Source organism: Maylandia zebra, linkage group LG8, assembly GCF_041146795.1.
Source record: "Maylandia zebra isolate NMK-2024a linkage group LG8, Mzebra_GT3a, whole genome shotgun sequence".
Classification (NCBI taxonomy): domain Eukaryota; kingdom Metazoa; phylum Chordata; class Actinopteri; order Cichliformes; family Cichlidae; genus Maylandia; species Maylandia zebra.
In genome coordinates, this window is record NC_135174.1 from 17,148,732 (window position 1) to 17,162,688 (window position 13,957).

General features: G+C 41.6%; 1 protein-coding gene across 1 annotated transcript in view; it reads right to left on the reverse strand.

Moving 5' to 3' along the window:
- Positions 1 to 560: 560 nt before the first annotated feature.
- The window catches only part of nrg3b (neuregulin 3b), a 205,207-nt gene continuing 191,810 nt past the window's right edge, over positions 561 to 13,957 (reverse strand). Inside the window, exons 7-9 of the mRNA XM_076887505.1 lie at positions 13,062 to 13,171; positions 4,868 to 5,050; positions 561 to 1,778 (exon numbers count right to left, since the gene is read on the reverse strand). Of these exons, the coding sequence (XP_076743620.1) occupies positions 1,037 to 1,778; positions 4,868 to 5,050; positions 13,062 to 13,171 (1,035 nt within the window). The 3' untranslated portion in view covers positions 561 to 1,036. The remainder of the gene's footprint in view (positions 1,779 to 4,867; positions 5,051 to 13,061; positions 13,172 to 13,957) is intronic.

The following is a 13,957-nucleotide window of genomic DNA, read 5'->3' on the forward strand; positions in this document are numbered from 1 at the left end:
AAACCAACTTGACCCTTCCATTGTGAAGGACGGATAATCCCTCACAAAACACTTAGTGACAGCCCTGTGACAGTCTATCCACAGGCCCAGCTGTAGTTGTTGCTTACTTAATGGCAATATATAAATAAGTTCATTAAAACGGGCTCCCAAGTTAACAACTACAAACTTTAAAAACAACAGCAAGTGTTGCCATTTTTAGTCTGGCAAAATCCCATCAGCAAGAGACCAGAAGGCTGCACGATGGCTTACTAAAGCAGCCAAACATGGTGCACTGCTTTACTTATAAAGAATCTTGTTTTTGGTGCTTCCTGCATTTTCTGGTGATACCCTGTTTATTTTCAACTACCTGCTTATTTGCAACTACAGTTTCACATACAGTAGAAAGTGCAGCAAAGAGAACTCGTATGTTTGAAATCTGATGTATTTCCAACAAATGCAACGATCTCCTGACAGCTTTGTCGTTACTTGTAATCGTTCGACTCGACTTCGATATTTGTCCAGATTTATTTCAGAATGCCGATTAAGTCACGAAAATGGATTAAGATGAATAAAGCCCATAATTAACACTGTTATCTTAGTCTTTATTTTGTCACAATTGTATGTCAAATATATATATGTCTATATGACATATATTATATGACATATATAATTTCATTTCTTTACAATAGAGAAACAACATAGAGATAACACACTATTTTGGTTTCTAAGTAGAAGCTCCTTGTAATAGTGGCATTTTTTTCAATACACTGTTTAAGTCAAGCTCCCACTCAAGTCATGGTTTTGTTTTCCTTTTGAGTCACATTTATTCACAATGTGTGTTTGTTTGTCTCTTTTCCTTTTGTAATTCGATGTCTTTTGTGTCAATATTTTTCCCCCCTCGGGAATTCAATCTGTTCGTGTTCTTTCGAAAACTGATGGCCATCTGTTATTGGTCCATGTGGCCACACAGATGGTCCCACCTGCTAGCCATACTGAGCCACCAGCAAAGGTATACATTTATTGGAAACGGTGTCTTCTCTTTACAGAGTTAATCCAATCAGCTCGCAGAGGGCTTGGCATAAGTGTTTCCAATTCCTCTGCAGATGGGTCCTTTGGTGGCCAAGTCTGCTCCTCCGTACACAAGAGATGTCTGACCTTGGCACTGTCCCCGGGTTCCTCTTTGGCCTGCTGCCTTCCATCCTCTGGTCCCGCTGCCTGTGTGCAGAACTCTGGGGGAATACTGGACACTTTTCCCCTCTGACTCCCGTGCCGTCTTCTCAAGAGTGTTTGTGCCACCGTGGTGGATCTCACTGTGAGACCCAGACCTTTTCATGGGGCTGCAAAGGCTTTTCTGTTTTAACTCCTGCGCGAGTTCCACTGTAATTTCAAAGGAGCAGGGTGTTTGAGGAGAGCCGAGATTCTTCTCCAACCCCAGGAGAGAAGCGGCGGCGGCGGGGGGGCTAACGCTGCTGGGCATGACACTGGTCGCCAGCACGACGCTTTCAGGGGGAGAGGGAGGATTGCTAACGGGAAGGCCCGTCTTTCCAGCCAGCACGGGGTGCCACTTGAAGAGCCCCGCTTGGTTCCGGTCACTCGTGACCGGGTGGCCGGCCTCAAGGTCACACGTTTGGAGCGAAGGGATGATGGGCACAGATCGGGTGCGGAGGGAGGGTGGCAGGAAGGTCGTACCTTTATCGAGGCGGGTGCAGGGAACCTCAGTCCATCCTTTCCTGGCTGTGAAGTGAGAGAGTGAGGTCCTGCTCAGGAGGGCGCCGACCCTTCCGCCGGCAGAATCACACCTTTGGGCAAAGAGAAAAGGATGGAAATGTCAGGGTGAGGAAGTCATTTATAATTTGACCTTTTCATCTTAGACACTTTCCTAATTTTAAATGAATAGAAAAGCCCGAGCAATAGAGAATACGAAGTTACCTTCCATATTTAGAACACCAAGATGACATTCGTTGTGTTTTAGAAAGATGCCAGTCTGTCAAGGCTTCACCGTATCATTTCACACCGGCACAAAAATATCTTGTACCAAACAAAATGATCACTATTTAGGTATTGTTGTTTCATAATCTACGTGTAATTATGTATAATCCTTGGCATGAGCGGCGTCTACTGTTGCTGCATGAATGTTTAACTGAGAAATCCCTCTGCTCATCACAGCCTTATCAGAGATTTAAGGCTTTAGCAGTACAGCAGGTGGATTCCTGACCCGCCCTGTGTGACTGTTGTATGTAGAAACAATACACGGCTTCACACGGCTTCTAATTTCATTTTATTGTAGTTTTCACACAGCAAGCAACTAATCAGATGGGCCCACGATGTAACATTAAGCAGGGTTGAACGGGGGAGTAAGTCTCAGCAGGTGCATTTGCATGATGATGCATCCTCCTTCAAACGTAGAGAGCGGAAGCAGATAAGCTTGAAAGGCATTATCGTCGGCCATGACAGTAACACGGCAGAGAGGGGAAACTTATCTGGAGTCAAGTGGACAAGTTTGTGTATGTTTGTTAAAGTTGTTACTGAAGCCTCGACTCCCATTTAGAATCGCATCCAGTGTTATTGTCAGCCTTGAAAGATTGTTGGCAGCGTAACCAAGTTTAAAAAATTGAATTACCACCCCACCCTCCTCCCCCACCCTTGGTATTAGAAGGGCAAAAGCAAGCTGGAGGTAAATCCGACAGATCAAAACAAAACCTAAAAATAACTCCAATAGCAAATTTGCTTTCAATTCCTCCGCTAACCGTGATGGGTAAATATGTTTTGACACCAGATGATGAAACTGACAATACTCTGTGGGGATTTGTTGTCACAAAACGGAAAACGTAGAAGAGTGCTCTCGCGTCTGTTTGTGGTTCTCGCCTCTTTATTAGCACTTTCCACCGCGCCGGACTCGGTGCCTCCATCTTTACTTCTCGGCTCAGTCCTCCTCCTCCTTTCCTCACTTTCCCCTCTCGCGTTCTCTCACTCTCCTTTCCACCTCCCGTCTCTCATTTCCAGAGATGAGAGGGTGTATCCATGGCAACACGGGAGACATGGGGGCTGGAGGAGGAGGAGGAAGAGGAGGAGAGGGCTGTAAGCTTGGTGTTGCGTGGCTTGTAAGTCGAGAAATAGGTCATTTCAACCACCAGAAGGCCAGCGAAAGCCATATTTGAGTGATGGATGTGTGGGGGAATTATCAGTGGCTAATGAGATCTAAATTGTTACTACACAAATGCAATTTTATCCCCAAGAAGATGACAAGCCCTCCTATTTCAGCTCCTCTCCTAAACATTTGACAAAGCGCGGCAGTTTTAATTGCCTATAGCTTTACAGATTTCACCGTTGTGAAAAAGAATTCTCGTCAGCTTCTTTATTAGTGTGTTTCGTTACTCCTTATAAGTGCGAGCGTGCATGTTTGTGAGTGTGTGTGTGTTTAGAGGGAAACTGCTCCTGAAGGATCTTTCTGCACAACCATTTGAAAGAATTGCTGAGCTCCGTGGAGCTTTGTTTAAAAATGTAAATTATGGAAATAGGTCACATAAAGAGTTTGGCAGCTTGCAGTGTAACTTACTGTAATGCTCAATCAGGTTGGCATGCTAATAGGAACATTGCTAGGCACTTTAAAGTGTGTGAAATGCACAGGGGACACTGCTGCTTTAATGACAGACGTTTCTGTTAACAGTGCTATTGCTCAAGTTCCACACAGTGACAGCAAATTAGGCTGCTTCTGAGTCATATGCTAAACAGGACTGTCTTACGCAGGATTAAGATGCTCTTGTCTGCATCTGTAAATAAAACCTACACTTATTTAATGTTTACAGTGTTTTGAAGGAGAAATGCCAGTGGAGCTGCTTGACATTATGCATCAATGCACCGAGGAATACAAGCACCTCAGTGATAAATATTTTCCGTCTTTGGTGGTCGTTACGCAACAATCAGCCTGAAAAAAGGGCAAAAGAAAAGTTATAACTAATGCGAAAAGCTTTGTTTTAACATAAAAAAATCAGTATGTCAGAGAGGATTTCACATCACATCACATTTTAGCAAGCGTGACCAGTCTGTACTTTTTAAATGTGTTTTAAGTCTGCAGACTAGGCTGTGCCAAAAGTCCCTCTCGCTTCGAATGCCTCCTGAAACAGCACCAGTAACTGCGCTTCGCTCGGGATGGCCGTCAAAATAGGCCAGCTCGCTTCACTCGACATCAGCGGGAGCATGGGGGCAATTCAAGATGTGCAAAAGCCTGGAAGTAATCCATTTCAACATGTAGCCTGTTCTAAGAGGCCGCAGTCATCTAATGTACTTTATACTCAGCTTGTAAATTACAGAAATTTAATCATTTTGTTGATATGTGAACTATGATGCTTCCCATGCTTGATCATTAGCCAAAATCAAACCGTTTTGGATAGCTAGAAATTCGTGTGAACCCGTGCATCATTTGGTAATTAGCTTTGGCACAGCCGTTGTATTTTTAACCCTGTTAAAACATGCAGATAAAACAAATTTTCATTCACAGCAGCAGCCCAGTGGCAGCGAGGATTACACACATCTTTCCCAGCACCATGATACTGTTGCGCTTTTGGGATCAAGTGTGTTCTCCAAATTAATTGTGACAGTCCCAGCTGAAAGAGGAGGGGGGTAGGGGGGGCACTGCAGATCTCATTTATTTCCCTGGATCACATTTCATAGGCTGGTTCACGGATTTGAACTGAGAGTCTTCCAGTCATAAACTCATTTCTCCCTAAATTATCCCTCTGCCACTCCGACTTAACCTTAGTTAGTCCAGAGGTCTGTATCACTGAACCGGCTATTTGACCTCGGCGTGGAGGGAGGCGAAGAGAATTTCCTCTTTGCTGGCTCAAACAAACATGACAAAACTAATAACGAGACAAAGAAATAGTTTCACCTTCTTATGGACTCCATGTCCGATGACTCATCCTCCTGCAAGTGTTTGTAGACATGCCCCGCCACTCTGGATCCGTCAATAAGATTTGTGGGTATTTTGTGTTTCCCTCTGGAAATGGGTGGAGTCCTGAAGTAATTAGTCTCTCTCCGTTGTAGGGCTGGGCTGAGTGAGAGCGAACTACTCCTGAAACCAGACAGCATGCAAAAGAGATGGGTCAAAATCATTAGGTAAAGACCGTTCACTAATTCATCTGTTGTATCAGCTATAGATGTCCTTTCTAGGGTTTCATGATGTAAAAATGGTCTGGAGTAAATCGACCTTTGTGCTTGAGACTTGAAAGGGGAAAAAACAAAATCCAATCCCACCTTCAATTGACTCGACGCGGAAATTACCCTGGTATCGAAGCTTATGAGACAGATGAATCAGATACACGTGAAAGGAATCGTAAGTTATCAATAAGCAATACAATTTACATAAGAATGGAATCATTTCCATTCATCCATCCATTTTCATCTGCTTATCTAATTCAGGCTGAAAGGCTCGGTACACGGCAGACAGGTTGCCAGTCTATCTCAGGGCTAATGCAGACAGACAGACAAACATCCAACCTCACATTCGCACCTATGGCCAATTTAAAATCACCAATTAACCTAACATGCTTTGGATTGTGGGAGGAATCCGGAGCACCCAGAGAGAACCCACGCAGGCACAGAGATAACATGCAAACTCCACACTCTTCCCACACCCGCAAGAGAGGAGGGAAGGAACTATGGGAGAAATCTCAAGCTGTGTCTTAAAGGGAAACGCGAAAGCGCTTGAAACGCCACCCCCCTCCAAAAAATATCTTTAGTGTAAATGTTTTAATTTCAAGATTAGTATGCATTCCCTACGCTTTCTTTTTTTCACTCCCTTCTACCTGTTGAAAAGGGGGCTTAGATTAATTCACATTCACAAAGTGCACATGTAGCATAGAAAGATGGTTTTCATGCCAAGCATTCGTTCATTCATTCTTGGAATTGGCTCACCTACGAAGAATGCAGCTGTTTTTTCATATTACAAAAATACACCCGTGCTTTCCCTGCAATATGTGCTGTGAAAAGGTCTAATCCCAAGGAAAATGTGGAGGTTAGCAGTGTGATGATGCTCTGTTTTTGTTGCCTGTGAATGTAAAGATGCAGGACTAGTTTCTCCCTGGGTTTTATTGAACAAATCTCACAGAGATTTTGCCTCGAACCAGGTGCCGGAGAAGAGGCTGTGTACATACTGCGGTGCATTCTAGGAGAGGTGTGTTACACTATTAAACACATACTTTTTCATGTACTTTGAGGGCTGCTTTAGAATTAAAAGATTAATATAAAAAGTTTTTTACATACATGCTTAAATGAAAAACCCTTTGCTGCTTGAGAGGAAACAGTGCAAAAGTCTTGAGTCTCTCCTGGTTTTTAATGTCAATATTTTAAGTTGGTATTTGGTACGACCACCTTTATTCTTCAACACAGCAATAGGGAAGCCTTCTTTGAGTAACCTCACCTATCGTTATGAGCTTTGGTTAGTGACTGAAAGAACTAGATCGCGGATACATGCGGCGGGAATGAGCTTTCTCCAAAGGGTGGCTGGCCTCACCCTTAGAGACAGGGTGAGGAGTTAGGCCATCCGGGAGGGGCTCAGAGTAGAGCCGCTGCTCCTCCACATCGAAAAGAGACAGTTGAGGTGGTTCAGGCATCTGACAAGGATGCCTCCTGGGCGCATCTTGAGTGAGGTGTTCTGGGCATATCCCACCTCTGGGCAGACCCAGGACATGCTGGAGAGATTATATCACTCGGCTGGCCTGGGACCGCCTTGGTGTTCCCCCGGATACGCTGGAGGAGGTGGCTGGGGAGAGGCCAGTCTGGGCTTCTCTGCTTATCCTGTGGCCCCTGCGAGCTTCACCCGGAAGAAAATGGATGGATGGATTCATGGACCGAACATTCAACATTTTAAACAATCATTTTTGAATTAACATCTGTGTTTACACATTTTATTGTCAGTGATGGATGCTGGAAGCTGGGAATCACCAAGAAGACAATGTCACTCCTACTTGTAGAATTTGATTATTTCCATAATTTTTGATTTAGCCATTCAACGCAAATTACAGGATAATTTACAGTTTTAATGTTACATTTTAAAGTGTCATTTTAATCCAAAGAGCCATGCACTAGCATGGTTAAGCAAGTGCTAACATGCTAACGAAGTTTCCATACAGACCTTTATCGTCCAGAACATATAGAAAACACTGCTTTAGTGTTTTCTTTCTGTGAACTTCAAATAAATGCCATGTATTGTTAGGGGTTATCCTGCACCTTGAAAATGACCTCTAGCTTACATACTGATATTCTACTGCTGTTAATGATAGAAGCAGCTGCCTTTAGAGACTGAGCTTCCTGTTTAGGCACACAGTTTTTAAATTGGTCTGTGGGCAGTAGGTGGTCTGCCTCAAAGCAGATCCCTGGATGTCTGCAGTAATGAAGCAATGGTATTAAATCCAAGGTACACCGAGCCATAATGCAATCTGATGTGTGAGCACATCATGCAAAGACAAACAGATCCCAATGAATATGTAATCACAAAATACACTCAATTATTTTGATGTTATTATGAATTTCTTTAAGACACCGTGGCTACCCTGATCGTTGCTTACCAGCAAATCCTCTGTGATCAATATGTCAGTTGATTGTGCTAGTTAATCTGAACCACTGAAAAGAGCTGAAACATATTATTATTGTCGTGTAAATAACTTTTTTTTGTATTGAACCATTAAACAAAAATCAGCACCACACGCTCTCACAGCTTGATTTTGGCTCTTGAATAATTTGGCGCAGCACAAAAATGGCTTGTGTATGAAGTGCTGCATTGTTTGATTCTTCTTGTTATTGAAATAGTAATCAAGATGTTCAAACTTTAGGATTTTCTTGCCAGTCATTAAACTGAACTCCCTGATTCCTTTTCTTTCATGCAGTCCAGTGGATGACTGCTTAATAATTGATAAACCACTGGAACACTGAAAAAAACAACAACAAAAAAACGCTCTGCTACAGTAATTTGCTGATGTCCGTGGCTGTGGAACAAAAAGCATACACAATGTTGGCTCTAGTGTTTGCTGGCTTTTATATCGACTGATGTTGTAAAAAGTTGATATGAATACAGCTAAATATTGTCCGTTTTGTTGGCTATTAGCGTGCTGATTTTTTTTTAATTAGGATTAACTGGAAAAAACATGAAAACATGATTTTTTTTGGGGCTGTTGTAATTACTGAATGATAAAAGTTGAACCTTTTAAAACGGAAAGGCAGCTGCTTATCTCCACAATTCAACAAGACTGTGCAACCCCCTGATGTTAAATGGGTAAGCCTGGTTGGTAGGGTAATCCAGTACTTATTTAAACCACTTCCTCCCTCTGTTAATGCCTTTACCGGACATATCGCAGAGAGAGAGAAACGGCAGGAAAACAGAGGGGGATGGCATGTGACAAAGAACCTGAGGTGAGTTAAAAAAATGGAAAAAGTATGCCACATTTTCAGAGTAAACACCATTTTCTACTAAACCAGCAGGAAACACCCACATAGCACTTCTGATATTCACTATGGATACTGATTATGTCCCCTACTCAACATGTACAAGCCACACGTGGCGGCTTTCAGCACATTGATTAGGCTTCTTACTACAATTTTCTCATAATACCATCATGACAAAGGAATCATTGTAATCAACTGAATTTAAGTGAAAACAGCAATTGACTTGTGTCAGCAGGAGTCCACTGTTTTCATCAAAGCAACTCGTACATATTACCGCATTCAATAGGACACGCAAGTGCGAAGTTACGAATCGAAATGATTTTTGCCCTCTAAACATTTGATGAACGATGGTTGCCTTGAGCTTTTTTTCTGCAATCAACAGGCGTGTAGTTCATTTAACTGCAGGAGCAGAAGAGCAGGAAAAACAAGCTCAATACATCCTTTGTCAAATATTATATCAGGTGAACAAAATAAAGATTTAATTGCTTTTGGCGCTGATGTGCTAGATAACACATGGCACAAGGTTTTAAGTTCATATTTAACCAGCATTGTAATGCCAATTATTCTTGGCTGAATGACTTAAATCATGGAAATCAGGGCTGAAAAATCTCAGTTCTGGAGTCAGAAATTCCCAGCTGCCATCAAAGGCAGCATACCCACGAATAGGCTGAGTATGACAGGGCAATATGGGCAAAAATATTTATCACGATATATAAATTGAAAATTTGCGATAACGATATAACTGATGATATAATTAACACGGGACAAAATAATTTACAACTCTGCAACTTTATTAGTGCAAAAAAACAAAACCAAAAAACCTATCAATGTATTTTCACTTAAACAAGCAGCTGTTTTTTAATGCAAATTCCTTGCTGACAGTTTAACCATTTCCAGTGAAAATTGGCCGACATATCCTCAGCATAACCATGTATAATATCCACAAAACTTAAAAAGAGGTTATACAAACACAATACGTTGAAGCACAGTACGTATCACTCCGCGAGGCTCCTGCCTACGATACCTGTAATGCTCCGACAATCCATCAAGCGGTGCGGCTTCATAGCTTATCAAAGTCATACTAAAACATTTTTTGACAGATTTTCGAGCGCCGTGTATCACATAAAATCGGTTCAAGGTCAGTAAGCACAACCAGAATTCATACACCGGATTATAAGGGGCACTGTCGCTTTTTCAGAAAATCAAAGGATTTTAAGTGTGCCGTATTTTCTGAAAAACACGGTAATAACGACGGCCTACTTGCATGCTCTACCAAAAATTGTGCTTTGGTGTGTATCTGACGGACGAAAGCTAAACCAATTCCACACCACTGAGGTTGCAGCATTTTTACAAACCAATTCTGGTTCATCCGTTTCATTCAACGATCCGTTTTTGCCCTTCTCATTCTGCAATGGTAGTCCTCAAAGGATTAATTCTACTTAAGTTGATTTACCTTACAAGAGATCTGGATTCACACGAGATTCATAATCACCAGAGAATCCATCTTACTAAGTTTGTCAACTACTGCATGCAATCAAAGGCGCACTGAAGTCGGTGAAATGGGAGTCCTATGAGGAACTATGGGGTGTATAAGGTCAACTAAAGGTCTGGTTTACCTTTAATAATGGATCTTATATGTAATCACCTAACAAAGTATTTGTTAAGTATCTTTAGGAGTCCTTTATATGCATATTTTCTTTAAGAAATCTTGCTAGCTTTCAAAGCTTTCAAGGTCTTCCGAATCTGTTGTTTTCTTCCCCTCATTGATGTTCCTTGGTTGTCCTGTGGCTTGTTGATCTGCTGTTTGAGTTTAGTCCATGGTGGGGCTATTGCGCAGATGGTTCAGTCAATCACCTGTCTTTTTTGAAGAAGACTGTCCTAACTATTTTTCACAGAGAAGCTCTCTGCAACAAACCATGTTTCAAAAATGTTGATAAGATCTTCTGGATTTTCCACTAGTGCAAACGTTGGATGATATTTATGGGTTTTAAACAAATATCTTCTATTGCAGACATTTCCATTGACTGCAAGGCAAGATATTGCTAATGCCTTTGGTGACGTGTATTAAAGGATAACGTTTGCTTGTGCAAAACAACAAATCCTGTCAGCCTTAAATGTGCTTAATGCTAATTACAGAAGGTTCAGACGCACTAACGTATTAATGCTAAGTTGGTTAAAGATTACGTTACAGCTGTTTTAGAATCGTATTGTGACATTTAACAAAATCTCAGCTCAACAGAGGCAATCTGCATTACAAATGAATCAGTTTGCATATAATCCAGCCTAATTATAAACCAATGAGACACAGGTAACCATTTTCAGCAGTATTGATAGGCCATATTGACACATGTTTATGGTGCAGTTCTCCTGATAGCTCACGTTGTGGTCCACTTTCAGGTCAATAGCTGAAAGCATCTCAACATCATCCATCACAGTCTAGTTCTCCCCTGCCTCGGCCTACTTTGAGAGCAAGCTGAACAGATGATTGACTGTCAGCTGCCCTTCATGAGGCACCTGCACGACACTGCGGAGAATAAAACACCAGAGGGAGATGGTACCATCCCCGCAGCCACATATGACAACCTTTTTTTGTAAAAAAACTTTCCTCTTTGACACAGCACTGGTCCATTAAAACAGAATAACTGCTGCCACAGTGGGGCTTTCACTAAAGGTGGCATCGCAGTCAGCCACACATAAAAAAAACCCTTCCTCGGTATATAGAGACAAGCTCGCCATTCACCGTTTTCTACCCTAACATAGGCTCTTTTAATCTCTGTACATTCTGTATTCTGTGCTTTTGATGCAGAATATGGAAAATCCATCACGCTAAACCAAAAATAATGAGGGTTTAAATAAATATGTTAAAACTTATGCACAACAGTTGTGTTTAAAAGTATTGAGTCACCCCGATTTCTTTCTATTTCTCTTTTAATGAGCCAGATTTTCTTGTAATTTTATGAAAGTGGTGGTTTTTTTGTCTAGCCACAACACTGACCTATAAATTCATTCAAGCATAAAAAAGGCACCTGACTCAAGGGGTGAATCAGCATTTTGTCCACACATAACAACTTGGCAAAAAACTATTTGCAGCTAGTTGCAAAAATAGATAATTTGCTTCCCTTTCTTTTGTTGAATCTATGGAAAATGTGAACGCTAATGCAGTTTGACAAGTCATAAAACAGTATTAGAACTATTTAACCAGTATAAATGGAGGAGATCCAGAACATTGAGTGTCTACAACCATCTTTAAAACATGGTGGAGGCTCTGTGGTGGTTTGGGGCTAAATTTCAGCCAGTGGCGTTGCCGATCTTGTCAAAACTGATTGAAAAATAATTACATTTCAATCCAGCGTGTAATACCATCTGGAAAGCATCTGATTGGAAACGGCTTTATATTTTAGCATGAAAATGATTCAAAACATATTCCCAGTGAAGTTCAAGTATACCTGAAAAGAAAGAGCACACAATGGAGCACTATCAGTCATAGACTGATCTGGCCAGAGCCCAGACCTCAATAATACTGCAGCAGTGGGAACATCTTGACAGAGAACAGAACAAAAGGCAGCCAACATCCAAAGAAGAGCTTTGAATTTCCTTCAACAAGCCTGGAGAACTATTTTTGAAGACTCCTGAAAGAAGCTAGAAAGCCTTGCGTTTGCCTGTTTGTGCTTCATTTCCATGCATGTTTGCAAGTTTTAATCACTGCAATTATGTACCATTTCCCACGCAAAAATACAAAGAAAAGGGTGGCTCAAGACTTTTGCACAGTGCTATATCTTGCATTGTAACATAATGTGCAGCTCCAACACTGTTATTCAGATTTGGTACCAATCATCTCAGGTAACAGGCAACAAGTATGAGGATCAACAATCCGTGTAATAGCTTCTAAGGAAAATAAACTTCTTTGAAAAGATGGCAGGCTTACATGTCGTGTGACTGAATAGCATTAACTGTCAAAGTGTGCCTGCATCCATATCATCAAAGCAAATGAAACGTCTCTGTAAACAGCTCAGATGAGGCCATTGTAGCGCGGCCTATATCCACATCCCTGTGTTCTTCTGAGGATTGGAAACTGCAGCATTTGGTACTGAGTGCTGTGATCACAAAGCAACCCTGCTTGCGATATCCCTCGTAGCAAAAAGCAAAAACGCTGTTCATTTCCTTGAATCTTCTGTCATTTGAAGGATGGCATAAAAATTGGGCTGAGTCAGTGTTTAACTCTGGACATTAAATTCACTTCTCCTTGGAGGAGTGTTATTATGTTCGCTCCTATCTGCGTTCAACTAGTCATTTCAGGAGATGCCCGAGGACACATTTAATTACTTTGAACAATTTACTTGAATGCCATGTAAATAAAGACGTCTCCATCCTCAACTAGCTTGACAGCCTCTACTCTGTTTTTTCTTTTTTATGTCATGCTCGCTGAACCAATAATCATACAATAAAATGCACGCAGATATAAGATCTAACCTCTATGTGTATGTGATCTGTTTTCTTTTGTTAGCGGCCTCGACGATATACATATTACACTACATGGGATGATTAAATTTTTCACCTCACTGCCCCTTATGGCTCAAACATGCTGACTCAGCCCCAGATATGAAACAGGGCAGGAAAAAAAAAAGAGCATGTCATAATTGTACCTGAAGCGTTTCCCTTTAGACAGTGCTTTGCTGAGAATAGGTGGAGCTACTGTTGATGCCCCTGGTGCCACTTTGCCGCCCTTAACAGACGATCCGTGAGAAGTGCAACTCTGCAAGAAATAAAGAAAGTTGCGCAGGCAGTTAGTGAAACTCAGATACTCAATTAGTTATACTCAGCAAAAGACCCGGAAATGTAGCTAGATTCCACTGCTGTAACGATTAAAATGAAAAACAAAATGTCCAATGTAAGTAGCTATGTAAGTACACAGAAGTGAAGCTTAGGATATAACACATAAGGCTGATAATTCTCTATGAGTTTAGCAGCAATCCCCAGTCAGGTCGAGCGTGTTCTCTCGCTGATGTATCCCCGGTTAGTCAGGCAGAGCGTCTTTAATTGCATTTTACATTTTAAAGCGGCAGATTAGGAGGGGACACTTTGTGAATAAACTCCACACTGGCCCTCACAGCACTCCTGATTCACTCAAGAATTAATCCAACACAAGATTACATTAATGGTTTCCTAAAGAAATTGCCCTCTCAATTCTTTCCCTTTATTCTTATCAAAATTAACACTATTATCTTACAACAGGCTGCAGTCAGAGCTCTGGCACAGTGACCGTGAACGCCCCGAGACCCCCTCTGTGAAACACTAAGTCATGAGATAATTCTGTCATTCCAGTTACAGCTCTCTCTCTCTTTCGCTGTCTGATTGTACATCACTAAAGCAATTGCATGTGACTTAGTGCTGGGTTCACGGTTCTCATGAATGATAAGCCTCTTTTTTTTCCCCATACACCGTTTGGCTCCCAGAAGAAGCTGTTACCGCTGCTCACTAGTTGTGCAAGAAAATAGTATCATTTGGCCACCCTCTCATATACCTTGCGGAGGGAGAACAC